This window comes from Oncorhynchus masou, chromosome 5 (assembly GCF_036934945.1).
Source record: "Oncorhynchus masou masou isolate Uvic2021 chromosome 5, UVic_Omas_1.1, whole genome shotgun sequence".
In the NCBI taxonomy this organism is placed as follows: Eukaryota; Metazoa; Chordata; class Actinopteri; order Salmoniformes; family Salmonidae; genus Oncorhynchus; species Oncorhynchus masou.
Genome location: NC_088216.1, coordinates 54371053 through 54392364, shown reverse-complemented (window position 1 = coordinate 54392364; position 21312 = coordinate 54371053). Strand labels below are relative to the sequence as shown.

The window sequence follows — 21312 nt, the reverse complement described above, 5'->3', positions numbered from 1 at the left end:
CAATTGAGATGGTTTGGGATGAGGTGGACCGCAGAGTGAAGGAAAAGCAGCCAACAAGTGCTCAGCATATGTGGGAACTTCTTCAAGACTATTGGTGAAGCTGATTGAGAGAATGCCAAGAGTGTGCAAAGCTGTCATCAAGGCAAAAAGGTGGCTACTTTGAAGAATCTCAAATATAAAATATATTTGGATTTGATTAACACTTTTTTGGTTACAACATGATTCCATGTGTGTAATTTCATTGTTTTTATGTCTTTACTATTATTCTACAATTTAGAAAATAGTACAAAAATAAAGAAAAACCCTTGAATGGAGTAGGTGTGTCCAAACCTTTGACTGGTACTGTATTATACTATAAAATGCAACTTGTGTTTACAGCTGTGTTGGTAATGCTGTTCATTACCAGAACAGTTCTAACTCATTCCTTAGCTTAGACAAACAGAAAGCAACTTATTTCTCTCTCATTTAAATCATAGATTGGCAGAGGCCAAGCCAAACCAAACTTAAGTTGCATTTATTAATGTTTACGCATTGCTGATGAAGATGCTATAAAATGCTTATAAATATGCCGTGTACTGCCTTTAGAAGAGTGTTATTGAATTATTATTAGTTTGGACAAAACTGTGATGTTTCTATCAGAATGGTGCTCATATGGTGCTTGTATAGTGCTCATTAGAGTCTTAGTGAAAATGGCAGCTGGTGGGACTAACATGGTGCTTCATATCCTCCCACCTGGGTTACTCTGTTTACAAACACTTTTGTCTTTTTAAAAGTCTTCTTATCTTATATGAAGTCATACTCAGTTGTACAAAACTATGTATCCTCTGTGAGTTGTCTGTATCACTTACGTCAAAAAAAGAATTTGTGTGTTAGCCTTTTTCTACATCAAAAACCTGACGTGACTTGTATGATGTGGTGCTTCAAAATGCTTTTTTCTCTGTTGGCATAACACATTATAAAAAGGTTACAAAATCATTTTGTAATTGTTCGCCATTTAAAGAATGTCATACATGTATGCATCGTCTTCTGTTTTCCTAGAAATGTGAAAGTCACGCAAGCTTAGGGCATATTTTCCTGTCAGGCATTCTGGTTGTAGCTTGTCTGTGGTTCAAACTGATGGGATAATATTTAGACATGAAGGCAGGTGATTCTGGGAATGCCGCTGCTGGGTATCGCTCTTCCTGTGAGACGTGTCTGTGGGGACATTCATTGTGCTACCTCCTGTACATTAGTACTAAGTTTGCAGGTCAACAGTATGCATCACATAACCGCTCGACCCCCACATACATTCTACAAAACCCTCATCCTCCTATCTAATCTTTGGCTGCCCTGTGGATGACTGATGAGAGTGAGGGTTTTTTACAAAACCCCTGACTGTCCAAAAAGACCCCAATCACACAGGAACAAAGGTTGACTGACAGGAATCAACCCTCTAGATTAGAAGTTATGTTAAAGGGTACACTGCAGTAAGAGGTCTACTCAAGTAATGTGTTCTTGTGATGGGTATGCATCTCTTTCTGAGTAAAATACCAAACACACTTTACCTGCAATTAAACTTGCTTAACTCTCCAAAATGTTCTGGTTATGAACAGAACAATGCATTACCAACACAGCTGTAAACATATGGTGCATTTTCATGTATTATACATGAATAGGCCTATAATTAATATTGAAGGCTGCCTAAAGGGGTGGTTGTGGTTTTGGTGGATTGAAATGCCAGAACAAAAACATCTATAGCCAGTGGCTGTTGGTCTATTGGAGGTAATAGTTCAATAATATAAATTCAGTCAGAGCTTAAATGTTTCTAAAATGGTTAATGATTCATAGGCTCTTTTTTCTCTTCTTTTCCCCCTCTGCCTGGCAGAGGCAGCAGCAGAGGTGGGGGCCTTAGGTGTCTGTGCTGGACTTTAACAGGTGACTGACTGTAAGCAGTGTGTCTGTGCCTGTAGGTGGCTATACTGACTCAGAGGTATAGTTTGTATATTGCCTGTTGTCTGGTAAACAGACAACACATAGCAGGGTGTGTTGAAGGGGATGTGGATGTGGGGTACATCAGTGGTATATGATTGTATAGGTGGAAAGTTAATAGCAAAAGCTGAAATTGGTAGCACAAACGATAGATTTTGATGATTGATTTAGCTTTTTCAGAGTTGCCCAATTCATTCGTGTGATTGTCCATCCTAATTTTCTGAATAAAGTTCTATAAAATAAATAGTCCTTTGTGAATCTGTTGGTAAAATCAAAGATGGTTAAGTATGAAGATATGTAGAAACTGCTTCGCGATATCACGGCAACCTTGGCTAACTCATGCCTAGAAACACATATTCAGGTCTAAAGGTCATCTCGCGCCGAACTTCACATGTGCAGGCCATCTAATCAAAGGCATCCCTTTGATGTAAAGTTGTTTTGGTGATAATGTCAACATATCAGTTTGTCACGTTCACGCAGTTGGAGTAATAACATGTTCAGCTACTTAAGACTGGGTCAAATCTAGGTTGTGCCTTTAGATTTTGAGAAAATGAACAACTAAGGAAGAATTTTATATTTCTCTCATTGACTTCTCAAACCCCAAACTCCGGTCTACCGAGTCTCCTTCGCAAGCACTCCTGGAAGTTTCGCAATGTTGGGCCTCTGAGTGTAGAACCTCTGTGGTAAACCATAAAATTATATTTATATGGGTAAAACCAGAGATATTAGGAGTATCTCTGGGGAAAAAATTGTGTTTTGACTAAACCACCAGTCATCATTAATTGCACATATCCTATGAGTTCACATAACTACTCGAACCACATGTATTTTTATCACAGAGAATCACATTGAAATAAAGTGCAAACATTTTGGGGCCAACCACTTATGTAAACAGAGAGGAAGCGGTGAATCGAGAGGTATTACTGGGCCAAAAATCTATTGTCTCCAGCAGGTGGCGTTTTTTCCAAAGTGTCAAATTTGGTCAACAAACTCACTTGGGTCAGCATGCGCCATTGCGTGCATGCTGATTTTGTCCAACCACACCAGACGCAGGTTGAAATATCAAGACGATCTCTGAACCAACTATATTAATTTGGGGACAGACTGAAAAGCAATAAATATTTCTGGCAATTTAGCTAGCTAGCTTGCTGTTGCTAGCTAATTTGTCCTGGGATATAAACACTGGGTTGCTATTTTACCTGAAATGCACAAGATCCTCTAATCCAACAAGTAATTCACAGATAAAAGGGTAAACTGAGTTAGTTTCTCATAATCGCTCCTCCTTCAGGCTTCTTCTTCTTCGGACTTGATATGGAGGTTGGCAAACAACTTTAAGGTGCATTACCACTACCAACTGGACTGTGGACCTTAGTTCATCTTTCAATCCTCACATAGGTATATGCTCCTAAAATCCAATGAGGTGATGGGAGAGGTGGGACTTGCAGCACATCAAGCGTCACAAATAGAACCAAGTTCGACTTTAGCGCCTGGCTATGCAAACGCACACTGACATGTGCGAGCAGTGTGGGTGCAAAAACAAATGTATACATACATGTTATTTAATCATTGAACTCACACTGCTCACGAGCGTCTGCGAACTTGGTTCTATTTGTGACGCTTGACACGCTGCAAGTTCCGCCGCTCCCATCTCCTCATTGGTTTTTAGGAGCATATACCCACATGGGTGATTGAGACAAACTGACGTCCACACTCCAGTCCAGTTGGTAGTGCACCTTAAAGTTGATGCCAACCGCCATATAAAGTCCAAAGAAGAAGAATGTTTAATGCTTTTTGACCTGTCACCAAATGAATATAGTTGGTTCAGAGTTTGTTTTGATATTTCAACCTGCGTGTCCTGATCGCGTCTGGTGTGGGTGGACAAAATCAACATGCGCGCGATGGCGTGTGCGGTCTGGTCACCATGTTAGGTTGTCACGAGTGCTATAACATTTTCCCTCTTTAGAAGTAGCTATGCAGGCTAACGTTAGCTACCGGTGGCTGAAAACGGATAAACGAGTGACGAATTTCCGGGCAAGGGCAGTCCATTTGAAAATCATTCCTTCCTCCCTAGTCTCTTTTTTTAATATATTTTTTATTAACAATAAATCAATACATAAAGCACATGGGGAAACATAAGCATACATAGATTACAAACAATGGACAATCGAGCTAGGGGGTACAATATCACATTACAATTACACAAGGACCTTAAGGGACATACTGTACATATACTTACAATTCTAACAGCTTTTTTGTTAGTAGAGCATTTAACCGTCTTAAAATACAATTCAATTTATTTTTGTAGGGTATGAAAATGTGGTTTTCTGTTTGTAAATTTACATTTGTGTATATGAAATTTGGCCAAAAGAATAATGAAATTAATTACATACAATAGAAATAAGCTGAAACATTTGTATGTAAAGAATCCAAACAGTACATCTCTCCACAATAGTGTAAAATCTTCATAAATGTGTTCAATTATAAACCTACTGATGTCTTGCCACAATTTTCTTACATGCATACAATGCTAAAAAAAGATGCAACACTGTTTCTGGGTGGTCATTACAAAAGGAGCAATTTAAGTTGCTGTTTTCCTTAAACTTCGTCATATAGGTTGTTGGCAGGATAATATTTATGAATCATTTTAAAGGAAACATCCTTCATTTTGTTAACAAGTAGGTATGTGTGTGGCAACATCCAAACTTTTTCCCAACAGATATTATCAATAAATCCATTCCAATAAGGCATGACATAAGGTATAGATACAACATCCTGCTGAAACAAGGTTCGTATCACTCTGTTGTTGAATGGACCAAAAGAGAAACACATCTTTCCTACTGATGACGCAACAGGGTCAATAGAAGGTAGGCTCTGAGGGTCAGGTCTTGACACGTTCCTGAATAACATAGCAACACCTGAGGGAATGGCATCTAAAACAATTTAAAAATCTTTAGGTGTTACGGGGACCTTATAAAGTGATAAGAATTCTTTATAACTGAGTAAAAGACCCTCTGCATTTACCAGTTGCCAATATTCTAAAAACAAAGAAGTATTTTTATACAATATATCCCGATTATTCCATATATAATATATGTGTGGAGAAAAATTGTGTTTATAAAATTGTGTTTATAAATTAAGGACCATGACAAGAAAACCTGCCGATGAAAAGCAGAAAGTTTCACTGGAACTTTGTCAATATTATAATTGCAAAATAACATGAAATTAAGGCCACCAAAATTAGAGAAGACATGATGAGGAATAAAATTCCAGACAGAAGTGGGTCTTCTTAGGAATTGTTTTATCCAATTGATCTTAAAAGTATTATTTAAAGTAGTCAAGTCCAGAAAATTCAGTCCACCATTCTCATAAGTGTTCATTACAACAGTTTTCCTAATTTAATGGGTACGGTTTCTCTAAATAAAGTTGAAATGTATCTGGTCTATCTCCATGCTTATTTTACTGTCAAGATATAAAGATAGAGAACCATATGTTAGTCTAGAGATACCTTCGGCCTTGGTTATTAGGACTCTACCTTTTAAAGTTAAGTCCCTCTGTAGCCATTGATTTAGCTTCTTCTGGGTTTTTTTTTTAATAAGAGGGTTAAAATTTAGTAAGCCTCTAGACTTCTGTTCCTTTGTAATGGTTATGCCTAAAGATGTAAGTTCTTATTTTACTGGAATACCATAATATGAAGGTGTCACACAATATTTTACAGCTATGAGTTCACATTTATTAATGTTAAGCTATAGACCAGATGCTCTGGAAAAATATTGTATCACATTGATTAATATGGGAATTTGGTTAGTGTCTTTCAGAAAAAGTGTAGTATCATCAGCCAGCTGGCTTATAATAATTTCTTTACCAGCTATGGAAATACCTTGTACGGGACTATTATTTAAAGAATTTGCAAGAAGTTGGGTGATTAATAAAAACAGGTACGGAGAGATAGGATAACCTTGCCTAATTCCTCTCTTTAACTCAAATCTAGGTGAGGTGCCATATTTCAATTTGATAGAGCTGTTACTATTTGCATAGAGAGTCTTAATAGCCTTACAGAAAAATCCCCAAAGTCAAGTCTCTCAAAGGAGTGGAAGAGAAACTGATGCTCTGCTGTGTCAAATGCTTTATAAAAATCAAAAAAATAATATGAAGCTATCCTCAGTTATTAGGTCTAAGTAGTCAAGTATGTCTAATAATAGTCTGGCATTGTTAGAAATATGTCTGTTCCTCATGAAGCCAGACTGTGTTTCATCAATGATTGCATCCAGGACTTCTTTAATTCTTTTTGCAAGTCGTAAGGCTAATATCTTATAGTCATTTTTAAGAAGACAAATTGGACGCCAGTTATCGATGAGCAGCACTTATTTTGTAGGCTTTAGCGATTAATTTGTGGTCATCTGTAATAACACCATCAATGTTTAACTTATGGATAGTATTATTTTTAGAGTGAAATTTCTCAAGTCTAAAGAAATAGGATGAATTCTGTTCTCCCTCCTCAATCCATTCTTTTCCTAGATCTAATAAAGGTTCCTTCTGCTTTTAATTTATTTTTATTATCCAGTTTATTTTGTAACTTAATTAGTTCCATCTTCTCCTCCCCCGGGAGTTTGGCTGGGGACCTCTGAGAAAGGGAAGTTATCTTAATGATCACCTTTTCCTTCTCAGCTCAGCAGTTCTTGCAATAAGATTTTTCTTCACAAGCCCTTTCCCAAAAGTGTGAGAGCAGATGTTTAACCTCAAATTTAACTATATCATTATTTAATAATGAGCTATTTAGCTTCCAGTAGGATGCTCTACCAAGGTTAGTATCAGGGGTAAATATTTTGATATCAATGTAAATAGCCCTATGGTCTGTGAGGGGAGTAGTACAAATATTTGTAGTAACAAACTATCAATACATTTGGATATAAACCAAAAATCTATTCTGGATTGTCTGGAACCTGTTTTGTTACTCCAAGTGAATGATCTGTTGGCCGGAAACCTCTCTCTCCATATATCAGTAAGATCAAACTTTTCCATAAAAAGTATTAAACCCAAATTCTGATTGGTTGGCCTACCTGGGGGCCATCTATCAGTTGAATTATCTATTGTAATGTTAGTCTCCTCCTATCAATAATAACGAATCGGGAAATTTATATGACCAATGACGTATATGTTTCTCTATAGATTCAAGCAACTCATCATTCTCATGTTTGGTGTTGTACCCGTAGAAGTTTACAGTAATGAGCATAATGTCGTTGTAACTGATCACAAGACAAATAAAGTAACCAAAGGGGTCACATTCCGAGTGTAGAATATTAGGTATTATTATTCATTGTAGTGACACCAGCGGAGCGTTCAGATCCATGGGAAAGCCAAATATCGTTGCCCCACTGTGACCTCCAGAAGTTGGCATCAGCCGAAATTGAGTGAGACTCTTGAAAAAAGCAAAAATCTGTTCGAAATGGTTTGGCAAATAAAAATAAGGCCTTGCGCTTCACGTTGTTTCGTAACCCCCTAGCATTAAGAGAAACTATAGACAAAGACAAAACAACAACGATTATATAAAAGTATAAACTGTAGTAGGATGAGTCAAAGACGTAGGAGCAGTGAACGTAAACGATAAGGAACCGAGATCTGCACCTTTTTTTTAGGCTCCCCATGAGACTAAACCGATTTGCCAACGCTAAAATCAATGTGTGTATGTATATATATATATATATATATATAAGCTAGCTTCATATTTTTTTCCGACTTGCCGAAAATGCAGCCTTGTTGATTACATTTGACACTTCACGGTCACTAGAGTTTGACATGTGACAGTTTGCATTGAATCGTGGGTCATATCAACCTCACAAGTGACCCAAGTTCTTCACTCTCTCTGAGCTAAATTGAGGGCGAGGGGGATACCTTTGGTGAATTGGACCTCCATTTAAGATGGCAATCGATCTGCATCCGGTTTCGACGAGGATTGCCCTGAGGGAAAGTGGATAACGTGTTTGGACTGTCATCCATTTTTGAAGACATTTATTTCCATTGTTAGAGCGACCACTTGAGTATCTGGTCAATATAATGGATAGTCTGATGTAAATGAGCCAGTCCTGTTGGTGGCGACAATGCACGTTACGAGAACATTATGACGGCCAACGACATTTCCTGTGCGTACCGGAAATGTGTTTCGTTCTGTTATTGTTAGCATTAATGTAACTAGCTAGCTAATTTCGAATATAACAGAAACATATAGCAATTGTGTTGATTTATTCGAAGTTCAACGTACCTGAATAGACTCTAGTTGGCTGATAAACCAGCCTGAGACGAGGTAAGTAGAGGAATAAGCTGCTTCATTAAATAACATGATGTGAAATGTTCCTAGCTTTGAATACCATTAACGTTACTGCTGTATCGACATCAAACTAGCTAGCAATAGCATACATAGCACAAATTGCCTAAGTATCTATTCCCAGGAAGCCCCGATTCAAACTCACATTCACCAGCTCAAGTTTCATTTGAACCAGAATCTGGCCTTACAGGACGGAGACGTTGATATGGCGAATCTCCTTTCAGCCCCAAAAAGCAGCCATTCACCAGCTTTTCAAGCTTAATAATGTCAAAATACATTCGCTACTCACTAAATATTTAAAGTTTTAATGAGCAACTAACGTAATGTACTGCCTTCACGGCCGGTATGTACTTCCAAAAAAACGTGTAAATAAAAAGTTACATGCAACCGAAAAAATGCCTATTCGGCACCTCTACCTGTTGTAGACTTCCGACCTATTCATGGAAGCAGGGTTTGTGATAACCGGGATCTTTTTTGGATGTACATACGTCAGTAAATGTCGATATTTGCTAGTCGAATCTTCATATTTGTTGAGTACATGCTTCCCATTTACCGCCCATCTCTGACTAATACCTTCCTCTCTCGTCTCAGATTGGCACCTGAGATACGTTGTCTTAGTGACACCTGCCGAATGTAGCAACATTATTTTATTCATCGTCTATTCGAAATCTCTGGACTGTGAACAAGATCATGGAAAAAGGTATGCACATCTCTTGGTTGTCTATCTGCTTTTTGTTGCAAGTTGTTGCCATTTATGTTATCATCATAATCCATAGTGTCTAACATTGAGATTTGTCTCTGTGGGGATAGATATGCAGGCATGTGCTGCAGCTGCATCTGTGGTTGGGGCAACGATGGGAGCAGCTGGGACACAGAGCCGTTCAGAGGACGAGGAGTCGACAGGGATGAAAGATATCAAAAGAACAGCAACACAGGCATTTGTTGGGGGTGGTGGTGTTGTGCCCAATCGCAGGAGCTCTTCAAGGTTTGAACGTTACCCATTTGTCTCTGCGGGCACTTTTTTAGCTTCAATCTTTCCATCAGTTTTAACCTGAAATATGAACATCGAACAACTTGTACAGTTCAGTGATTAAAAATAACTGCCTACACTTCTGACCATTGGACAGCATTCATTCTGCATCACCTACCCTCTGAATTTGAAGTAGGCCTGCCTGAAAGGAAGCTCAGGGGTTCTCTCTGTTGCAGCTTTGATTGCTATATGATATCTAACCTGTTCTTCTCCTCCTAGGTCAATTAAAAGGAAGAAATTTGATGATGAACTGGTGGAGAGCAGCCTGGCCAAGTCATCCAGCAGGGTCAAGGGCCCACCTGTCATCGAGCCAATCCGCTGCTCTGGGAGCGAACCCTCATCCAATGAGAAGAAGAAGGTATGAAGGTGGAATTGAATCCAAAGAGAGGGTGGTGTTTTTATGGGTAGCTCATATTGATAAAGGTAGAGAGGGAGATACCGATAGTTGTTGAATTACTCTTGATTAAATGGCTAGACTATTAGCAGGTTAGCATTTTTCAGAACTTACCATAAAAATTATATACCATATAAACAGCACAATACTCTGCTGGTTGCAGTTTCTCATGAGTCTTGTTCTGGAGGCAGCTCTGCAGAGTGGTCACTAGCTGGCACAGCCACAGTTGTAAAATATGATTTTAAACCTTAACCCTAACCGTACTGCTATCCCTAATGCCTAAACTTACATTTTGACCAAAAAGCTACGTTTTTTTATTTTCATGAGTTTTTACAATATAGCCAATTTTGACTTTGCAGCTGGACTGTCTAAGGAAAAATCGCTGAGTTCTGCCTTCAGGACAAGACTCATGACAAACTGCAACCTGCAGACTATTGTGCTGTTTATATGGTCAGTTCTTTATTTGTCTCTAGACTCTAACTACTAAGGGTGTCTGACCATTGATGAAATCCCTACTAAAGTAAATGCTGAAAAAAGGCAAAGGAGATGCCTCATTGGTTCCCCATTTTTATGATCCCCTATGTCAGATGTCCAAGTCCAGCACGGCCCTCACGCCACCCCTCACTATGGTGATCACCCCCCCACCCATCGCCAAGAGGGTGAAGAAGAGCAAGCAGCCCCTCCAGATCACTAAAGACCTGGGCCGCTGGAAACCCACTGATGACCTGCTGCTCATCAACGCTGTGCTACAGGTAATAGGCTAATTGATATATAACTGAAGAATCAGTGCTATAAACCATTGGAATTTGGCAGCGTAATATACTATGTAAACATTGACCTTGATTAATGGAAAATATGAATTTTCAATGTGTTTATGATGTATCCATATAATCTTTCTATGGATGTATGATGTGGTAATGCACAACTGCCTGTGTGTATTGTGTGTGTGCTCTGTTAGACGACAGATCTGACCTCTGTTCATCTGGGAGTGAAATTCAGCTGTCGTTTCACCCTGAGGGAGATCCAGGAGCGCTGGTACTCTCTGCTCTATGACCCCGTCATCTCCAAGTAAGAGCTCCACCACAACCCACACACCCCTGGCCATCTCCTACTATCCACTTTCTCCTATCCTTTTCCTTCCTCTCTTTGTCTTTCTCGTTCCGTCCAGCACATTTGACCACCAATGTCAAATTTGTTGTTCCCCCTTATTAATTAACCTCAATACTGTTATTGTAATAGACAACCAAATATTGTTGATTTGACTGGTCAAGTAAAGGCAAATAAAATCTCTATAATGTGTGACAATGTTCTACCCCTGTCTCTGTGTTATAGGTTGGCATGGCAGGCGATGAGGCAGCTTCATCCGGAGGCCATTGCTGCAATCCAGAGCAAAGCTCTCTTCGGTCAGGCTGAGGAGGCTCTACTGGCCAAGATTGCATCAGTGAGTGAGGCTGAGGGGTTTCTATGGGGTTTGAAATATGAAGTCACATCAGGTGAAGATGGCTCAGTTCTTGCTCTCGAAATATGGAGTCAGTCACAAAGCAATGCCCAATATAGAGTTATTGAGCTCTCTATTGCATCTCAACCTTTTTAATCATACACACAGTTCAGAGATGGTTGAATAAACATCAAAAACCAGAACCATATACAGTCCACACGATATGCATTTGGACAGTGAAGCAAACATTTTTAAGTTGGACTTATACTCCAGCATTTTGAATTTGATATAGCATTTTTCATATTAGGCAATTTTAAAAAATATATATGATTATTTAAAAAATATATATTTATATATTTTAAAAAAATCTGGATATTTTCATACATATGCCATGTTTGAAGAATTCATAAGTATTTGTACAAATTCACTTCTGGTGTATTAAAGAAGTCAAAAGTTTAGTATTTGGTTCCATATTCCTTGCACACAATGACTACACCACAATGACTGTTTTACCCAAGAGGAACTGAATAATGTTGTGTCATTTTGGAGTCACTTTTTTAAGTAAGAATAGATATTTCTGGACACGTTTATTACTCCAGTCATCATTCACCATTACGTTATTATTGGGCAAAACATAAACAAAACAAACTGCAAATGCATCCAACGAGTCTCAAGATTGACTTAGTCATTGCGTGCTAGGAGTATGGGACCAAATACTAAACATTTGACTACTTTAATACACAATAAGTGAATTTGTCCAAATACATATGACTTCTTAAAATGGGGAAGGGATGCATAAAGTGCTTTCATTTCTAAACGGTAAAACAGATACACCCTCAAATAAAACATAACGTTCTGTACTGTCGTCTTGTATGAAATACATCATTTCATATCCACAATGCTGGAGTATACAGTGAGTTCCAAAAGTATTGGGCCAGTGACACATTTTCTGTTTTGGCTCTGTACTCCAGCACTTTGAATTTGAAATGATACAATGACTATGGGGTTAAAGTGCAGACTGTCAGCTTTAGTTTGAGGGTATTTTCATCCATATCGGGTGAGCTGTATTGACATAGTCCTCCTATTTTAAGGAACTAAAAGTATTGGGACAAGTTCACTTATGCGCATTTTTTTTTCTCACCCTTATTTAACCAGGTAGGCTAGTTGAGAGTTCTCAGGTTCTCCTTTACAACTGCGACCTGGCCAAGATAAAGCAAAGCAGTTCGACACATACAACAACAGAGTTACACATGGAATAAACAAACATACCGTTAATAATAGAGTAGATGTGTGCAAATGATTAAACACTGGAGTGATAGATGTGCAGAAGATGAATGTGCAAGTAGAGATACTGGGGTGCAAAGGAGCAAAATAAATAAATACAGTATGGGGATGAGGTAGTTAAATGGGCTATTTACAGATGGGCTATGTACAGGTGCAATGATCTGTGAGCTGCTCTGACAGCTGGTGCTTGAAGTTAGTGAGCTTCAGCGATTTTTGCAGTTCCAGTCATTAGCAGCAGAGAACTGGAAGGAAAGGTGGCCAAAGTTAGAATTAGCTTTGGGGATGACCAGTGAAATATACCTGCTGGAGTGCGTACTACGGGTGGGTGCATTAAAGTAGTCAAAAGTTTATTATTTGGTCCCATATTCTTAGCACGTAAGTCCTGAATGAATCGTGAATAATAATGAGTGAGAAAGTTACAGCTGCACAAATATCATACCCTCAAGACATGCTAGCCTCTCACCAATATAATAACAGGGAGGTTGGCATTTTTGGGGGAAGTTTGGTATTTGTGCATAACTTTTTCACTCATCATCCACGATTCATTCAGGACTATCCGTAGTCATTTTGGCATCCACATTCATGTAGAAGTGTTTAGAAACATGTTATATTCTTATTTACAACAAAAAAGTGACTCAAATGACTACGTTATTTACAGTTAATTTCTATTGGGCACAAAATAATCTGAAACAATCAAAATAAACAGGAAATATATCAAACGAGTTTGTAGAATCACAAGCTTGATGTAATCATTGCTTGCTAGGAATATGGGACCGAATACTAAACTTTTGACTACTTTAATACACAAGTGAATTTGTCCCAATACTTTTAGTCCCCTAAAATGGGGGGGGACTATGTACAAAAAGTGCTGTAATTTCTAAACGGTTCACCCGATATGGATGAAAATACCCTCATTAAAGCTGACAGTCTGCACTTTAACCTCATAGTCAATATATAATTTCAAATCCAAAATGCTGGAGTACTGAGGCACTACAACAAAAAATGTAACTCTCCCAATACTATGGGAGCTCACTGTAGGACCTAATTTCAAATGTTAGCTTCATTGTCCAAATACAGATGGTGTGGACTGACTGTGTATACGTGTGTGTGTATATAGATTGATTATAAACATGTGTTCTGTGTATATATACATATATATTATGTATGTTATGTATGTATGGTTCTGCCATAAAATAAGTGGAGTGATGCTGGAAAAAGCAATGACCTGCCCATTGGGGAAATACTTTTCTTGCTGCATATGTTTACATGGGATTGATGTCACTATATGCGTGTCAGTTTGAAGAATTGAGTGCGGGTTTGTTTAAATATGTTTGTGCTTTCTGATGAACAGAGCAGTCAGCCCAAGCTGGAGGTGTTCCAGGAGCTGCTGAGTAAGCACCCCAGTGTGTTCTACCCCTCCCGCACACCCAAGAGCCTGCTGGTGCACTGGCAGCTGCTCAAACAGTACTACCTGCTGGAGGACCAGAGTGGTGAGAAACTCAAACGGGCTTATTGGTTTGTTACATATGCTTTGTATCAAATGCCACTCTATTTCCATAGCCTCTGGTCAAAAGTAGTGCACTAATACAGAATAGGGTACCATTTGGGATGCTGCTACACTGTTAGTCCATTACTTGATATCCATGGAGTAAATTATTTCTAAATGTTGAACTACCTCCTGATTCCTGCTTACAAACAAAAACAGGAAGCACCAGTGACTCGGTCAACGCGAAAGTGGTCAGGTGAAGCAGATGCTAAGCTACAGGACTGTTTTGCTAGCACAGACTGGAATATGTTCCGGGATTCTTCTGATGGCATTGAGGCGTCACCACATCAGTCACTTGCTTCATCAATAAGTGCATCGATGACGTTGTCCCCACAGTGACCGTACATACACACCCCAACCAGAAGCCATGGATTACAGGCAACATCCACACTGAGCTAAAGGGTAGAGCTGCCGCTTTTAAGGAGCGGGACTCTAACCCGGAAGCCAGTAAGAACTCCCGCTATGCCCTCCGACGAACCATCAAACAGGCAAAGCGTCAATACATGACTAAGATCGACTCGTACTACACCGGCTCCGGCGCTCGTCGGATGTGGCAGGGCTTGCAAACTATTACAGACTACAAAGGGAAGCACAGCCACGCGCTGCCCAGTGACACAAACCTATCAGACGAGCTAAATGACTTCTATGTTCGCTTTGAGACAAGTAACACTGAAACATGCATGAGTGCACCAGCTGTTCCAGGCGATTGTGTGATCACGCTTTCCTTAGCCAATGTGTGTAAGACCTTTAAACAGATCAACATTCACAAGGCAGCAGGGCCAGACGGATTACCAGGACGTGTACTCCGAGCATGCGCTGACCAACTGGCAAGTGTCTTCACTGACATTTTCAACCTGTCCCTAACTGAGTCTGTAAAACCAACCTGTTTCAAGCAGAACACCATAGTCCCTGTGCCCAATAACATTAAGGTAACCTGCCTAAATGACTACTGACCCGTCGCATTCGCGTCTGTAGCCATGAAGTGCTTTGAAGGGCTGGTCATGGCTCACATCAACACCATTATCCCAGAACCCCTAGACCCACTCCAATTTGCATACCGCCCCAACAGGTCCACATATGATGCAATCTCTATTGCACTCCACACTGCTCTTTCCCACGTGGACAAAAATAACACCTATTTGAGAATGCTATTCATTGACTACAGCTCAGGATCCAACACCATAGTGCCCTCAAAGCTCATCACTAAGCTAAGGAACCTGGGACTTAACACCTCCCTCTGTGACTGGATCCTGGACTTCCTGATGAGCTGTCCACCAGTGATAAGGGTAGGGAACAACACATCCGCCACGCTGATCCTCAACACGGGGGCCCCTCATGGGTGTGTGCTCAGTCCTCTCCTGTACTCCCTGTTCACTCATGACTACATGGCAAGGCATGACTTCAACATCATCAAGTTTGCAGAAGACACAGCAGTGGTAGGCCTGATCACCGATAACGATGAGACAGCCTATAGGGAGGAGGTCAGAGACCTGGTCATGTGGTGCCAGGACAACAACCTCTCCCGCAACGTGATCAAGACAAATTAGATGATTGTGGACTACAGGAAAAGGAGGACCAAGCACGCCCCCATTCTAATCGACGGGCTGTAGTGGAGCAGGTTGAGAGCTTCAAGTTCCTTGGTGTCCACATCACCAACAAACTGTCATGGTCCAAACACACTGAGACAGTCGTGAAGAGGGCACGACAAAACCTATTCCCCCTCGGGAGACTGAGAAGATTTGGCATGGCTCCTCAGATCCTGAAAAGGTTCTACAGCTGCACAACGAGAGCATTCTGACTGGTTGCATCACTGCCTGGTATGGCAATTGCTCGGCCACCAACCGCAAGGCACTACAGAGGGTAGTGCGAATGGCCCAGTACATCACTGGGGCCAAGCTTCCTGCCATCCAGGAACTCCATATCAGGTGGTGTTAGAGGAAGGCCCTAAAAAGACTCCAGCCACCCAAGTCAGACTGTTCTCTCCGCTACGGCACGTGGTACCGGAGCACCCAGTCTCGGTCCAAAAGGTTTCTTAACAGATTCTACCCCCAAGATATAAGACCTCTGAACAGCTAATCAAGGTCTACCCAGACCCCTCTTTTACACTGCTGCTACTCTCTGTTTATATTCTATGCATAGTCACTTTAACTCTATCTACATGTACATATTACCTCAATTACCTCAACTAACCGGTGGCCATGCACATTGACTCTGTACCAGAACCCCCTGTATATAGCTTTGCTTGTTCTTTTACTGCTGCTGTTTAATTTTTTTTTCTTCTATTTTTTACTTAACCAACAATGCTTAAAAGCCCTCAACTGTTTTTTTTTTTTTAAGTAAGCATTTCATGGTAAGGTCTACCTGTTGTGTTCGGCACATGTGACTGATTTGATTTGTTCCACTGTTGCAAACTAAAACTAAGTGAGTTGACGGTGCCCATCAGTCCCCCTATATATGATGCCTTATTGTATGGTTTGATTCTCTTTTGCAGTCCAACCTTTCCCTAAAGGTGACCAAGTCCTCAACTTCTCTGATGCTGAGCAGCTGGTGGATGATGCTAAGCTAAAGTAAGAGAACCAGTCAACATTCTGACCACAATCCATTTCCAGTTTCCCTGAGTTAAAATTTAGAGCTCCTCCTCTCCTCGTCATTCTAATCAGTTTCTCTGTCTTGTTACCCAGGGAGAGCAGAGATGAGGTGCTGGAGCATGGTGAGTTACTTAAACAGACTCCCTTTTTATCTGTCAGTAATGTGCAAGGTTATATCTAAGAAGGTGCTTCATTGATCAAATTCAAAGCACCTGAATGCATGTTCCTTAATGCATGTTGGTTGGCTTAGAAGTCTGTCATCTTCCTCATTCTCTTTCCTGCTGCCCTTCCTCATTCTGTCCCCACTTTCAGAGCTGATGATATCTGACCGCCATCAGAAGAAGGAGATAAGGCAGCTGGAGCAGGAGCTACCACGCTGGCAGGTCCTGGTGGACAGCATCACAGGTGAGAGTGTGTGAGAATGTGTGCCTGCCCGTGTGTGTGTGTAAGAAGCCAGTCTTGCAGGGGGTTTATGTTGTGTTCTCAGGTATGAACTCTCCAGACTTTGACAACCAGACGCTGGCAGCTCTGAGAGGCCGAATGGTTCGCTACCTTATGAGGTCACGAGAGGTGAGCAGCTCATTTCAGATTGAATTAACTGAATTTACAGTACATTACCAAATTATATTAGGACCATAGTAAGATGACTGTGGAGCAGGTTCATTATATGGAAATGTATGCTTATGAAATATGAAAATATGAAAATGTTTTATATATTTTATGACACTAATCTGACTTCCTCTAGATCACCCTGGGCAGAGCCACCAAGGACAAGCAAATAGATGTGGATCTGTCTCTGGAAGGACCTGCCTGGAAGATCTCCAGGAAACAAGGTGACTCCCTTATCAGCACCATGACATGGACATCATTTAACATTGGCTGTGACTGAAATGGCACCCTATGGTAGTACACTAAATAGGGAATAGGATGCCATTTTGGATGCAGACCATATCTGTTATCCCTGGGTCTGATGCTGAAGAACTTGTAATATCTGGGCTCTAGAGGGCAGTGCTTGCCCTGTCCTCACTTATCCATAGTGAAATTAGACCCTGTTGAAATGACTGTTTTCTGATAAACATCTATCATATAGTAATATTATGGCCCCATATCAGGACTTGATCTAGTTTTTCATTGTGTGTTTGTAACCATTTGTAACTGTTTGTCTAATGTACAGGGATAATTAAACTGAAGAACAATGGGGACTTCTTCATAGCCAATGAGGGCCGCAGGCCCATCTACATAGACGGCAGACCAGTCCTGTCGGGCAACAAGTGGAAACTCAACAACAACTCTGTAGTGGAGGTTTGTGGAAACTTCTGGAAGACTTAAATGGCAGGATGTATTATACGGTAGCTGGTGCAAGAAGCGTGAGATGAAGAAACATTTTGAAGGGGCCTAATTGTTTTTATAAACAACAAACTACATAGTTGAGATTGAATTCTGTCTGCCTGTCATGCTTTTTTACTTCACAATACCTGATCTATAACAACCACTGCTACTAATACATGAATGTCACAACAAGTCATTTGTCTCTCCAGATTGCAGGTCTTCGTTTTGTGTTTCTGATTAACCAGGAGCTGATCTCACTCATCAAGGCAGAAGCAGCTAAGATGAATCAGCAGTGAGAGAGAGGCCAAGATAGCTGCTTTTAGCAACACTGGTGCATTGGCACACAAGCATTGCTGGGAGTTGGGTTGCAAAAACTGAACAGTCCGCAGGCCAGAAGTTAATAATATTATATTTCAACTTACTCTGCTGGTGGTCTTGATGGTTGGTCCTTATAGCGAGGGGAATTTGAGACAAAATATTAAAGTATGTGGAAAGTCTGTTAAATAATACCTTTTATATAATTTTTCTCAAGTTCCCCAACTGTCCAGACCACCGGCAGAGTTAGTTGAAATTGAATTTGATTTAACTTCTTTCTCTGTTGCGGAAAGACTGAGACATGTTTGATAGTGTCTTGTTGCTGTATTGTTTGTCCTTCATGTTCTAATACTTCAGTTACCCCTTCCTTGTGTTTTTTTTGTAATAATAAAAATAAAAAAAACTTCCTGCTCCCCCCCCCCGCCTGTTCTGTTTTTTTAGCAACCCAATTCCCAGCAATGCTAGTGTGTCAGTGCACCAGCGTTGCTAAATGCAAGTTAAGGGTAAGACACATGCCTGTGTCCACTGCCCAGCCAGCTCCTTCATACAGAGCAACGTACAGTGGCCAATGGACACGACCAGGAGACTAATGGACACCCCCAGGAGCCTAGTAGACGAGGACCACATGAAGGACCACAGATTTGAAGGAAAGTAACCAGGAACCCCTTTAGTTATGGTTATACAGTGGAGTAAGAGCACGACACACACACTCTGAGAATGATTGTGGTCTTTGGCTACATCACATATCTTTCCGCTGCTGAACATTTTAGGGTGAATCTCATCTCAAAGAACCTAAATGATACTTTCCTTGTAACTACAGGACCGTAACACCAGTTTAGTCTTGTTTTAAAGTTTAAATTGGGATTCATATCAGGAGGTTCCACAGTGCCTTTTAAGACAATGGATTTGTTTTAAAACTGTGTTTCCTTTTAGATCATACAGGTTTAGGTTGAATTGGTACATGCAAAGATACATTTAGGACCAGGATAGGGAATCAGTCATAAAAAGTGATATTATGTATGTATGTATGTATTAGTGCTACTTAAGCCAAAGCCATGTAAAAGTCAATGTGACAGTTTGTTTGATTTTTGTATGAACGCTTGGATTAAAATGTGTCATTAGTTGAGCCATTTCCTGAGTGTCATAATAATTGCTTGTAGCTGTAGTTTATTTTTCTACCACAAGGTGGAGCTGTTGGGTAAGTAATGTTTTTTCTTTTTTTTGCAACTTCATTCTTACTCTGTAAATTGGTGCTACAGTATTATCTTTGATATGATTCATATCTGAACGTTGCCAGCAGTCAATGAAGAAAAAAAACGATTCTACTCCATAATTTGGCCTATAATAAGTGTTGACTTGTGGCATCAACAAAATTTAAGAGTCCCACTAGCTGGAATAGTGCTTGTCGGATTACATATAGTACATCACAGCAGCGATATTTTCTTGCAACATTGTAAGAAAGTTGGTTGTTAATTGCCAGTATCAGAGACACCAACGTTTCGGTTTAATATGCTGCAAAATCAAAGAAGATCAGTTATGCAGATTTTCGGCTCTGTCGTAACCGGCCGCGACCGGGAGGTCCGTGGGGCGACGCACAATTGGCCTAGCGTCGTCCGGGTTAGTGAGGGCTTGGCCGGTAGGGATGTCCTTGTCTCATCGCGCACCAGCGACTCCTGTGGTGGCCGGGCGCAGTGCGCGCTAACCAAGGTTGCCAGGCGCAGTGTTTCTTCCGACACATTGGTGCGGCTGGCTTCCGGGTTGGATGCGCGCTATGTTAAGCAGTGCGGCTTGGTTGGGTTGTGTATCGGAGGACGCATGACTTTCAACCTTCGTCTCTCCCGAGCCCGTACGGGAGTTGTAGCGATGAGACAAGATAGTAACTACTAAAACAATTGGGGTACCACGAAATTGGGGAGAAAAAGGGGTAAAATTTTAAATTAAATAAATATATATGCAGATTTTCTGGAAGTGTGAAATATGGTCTATTGAATATACTAATCTGTTAAAATGCTCATAACGTCTGAGTTGAAACACTTGTGTTACGGAGTCTAGTTGATAGGTAATCGACTAGCCGGACTGTTCCCCGGACTCCAGTTGTACAATGCACTAACAAGGCTAATGAACCTGACATTGGTGTCTGTCTTTATTCATTTATCCAACATATAAGACCGAAACATGGTATCATAAGTGGCTCGGAAAACACACGTTTGTTATTTTTTGTAGCTCAGTACAGTATATGCGCAGTTACGTTCCATATGCGAACACACGCCGTTTCCTACTCACAACACTGATCAACTCGTTTTTAGCTAGCATCACTACCTACGTCGATGACTGAAGGCAAAGAAATCTCATATTCCATTGCTATGGCAGCGAACATTCCACCACCAAATCCCATGATTCTCACAGGGGACTGGAATACTAATTGGGACAACTTCAGGGATGAATTCGAGGACTATGCACTGGCGACCGGTCTACATGAGAAACCCAACGAGGTACAAGCTGCAACTGAGGAGTTTAATGGGCAGCGAATGCAGGCATATCTACCGGCAGAGTCTCACCCTCACTGCACGACAACAGGATGATGCAAAGGCTATATTGGATGCATTGGAGAATTACTTCAAACCCACCAGAAACGTAATTTACGAGCGGTTCGTTTTCGGAAGCTGCAAACAGGAAGAGGGTGAGTCTGTACACAACTTTGTAACTCGTTTGAGAGAGAAATCCGCCACTTGTGAATACGGAGGATTGGAAGATGAATTGATTCGTGACAAAATAGTGCTGGGAATTGCAAATGAGGATACACGCCGGCGTCTACTGAGAGAGAGGCTTAACATTAGTAACTGCCATGGAAATGTGCCGCACTGCTGAAGTCACTGACATGAGAATGAGAGCAATGGAAATCGAAACCCCACGCTCCGACGTTGATACTGTTCACGCTGTTGCTAGGCAGACATTCAGACTAAACCAATCGAGGCAGAGCAATTCACCACGAACGGTGAACACAGAGAGCCCCGTAGCATGTAAATACTGTGGGAATATACACACACACACGTGGCAAAGAGCACTGCCCTGCCTACGGAAAACCATGCAGAGCTTGTGGA

General features: G+C 40.7%; 1 protein-coding gene across 1 annotated transcript; it reads left to right on the top strand.

The window, feature by feature from the left end:
• The first annotated feature begins 8094 nt into the window (after positions 1–8094).
• On the top strand, positions 8095–19337 carry LOC135539877 (microspherule protein 1-like). The gene is made up of 15 exons (XM_064966069.1): positions 8095–8266; positions 8879–8987; positions 9098–9272; positions 9537–9675; positions 10299–10463; positions 10670–10779; positions 11044–11152; positions 13785–13923; positions 16471–16546; positions 16661–16689; positions 16880–16972; positions 17055–17137; positions 17313–17400; positions 17742–17869; positions 18106–19337. The coding sequence occupies exons 2-15, from the start codon at positions 8978–8980 to the stop codon at positions 18190–18192; spliced, it is 1431 nt and encodes a 476-aa protein (XP_064822141.1). The 5' UTR covers positions 8095–8266; positions 8879–8977; the 3' UTR covers positions 18193–19337.
• The last annotated feature ends 1975 nt before the right edge of the window (positions 19338–21312 follow it).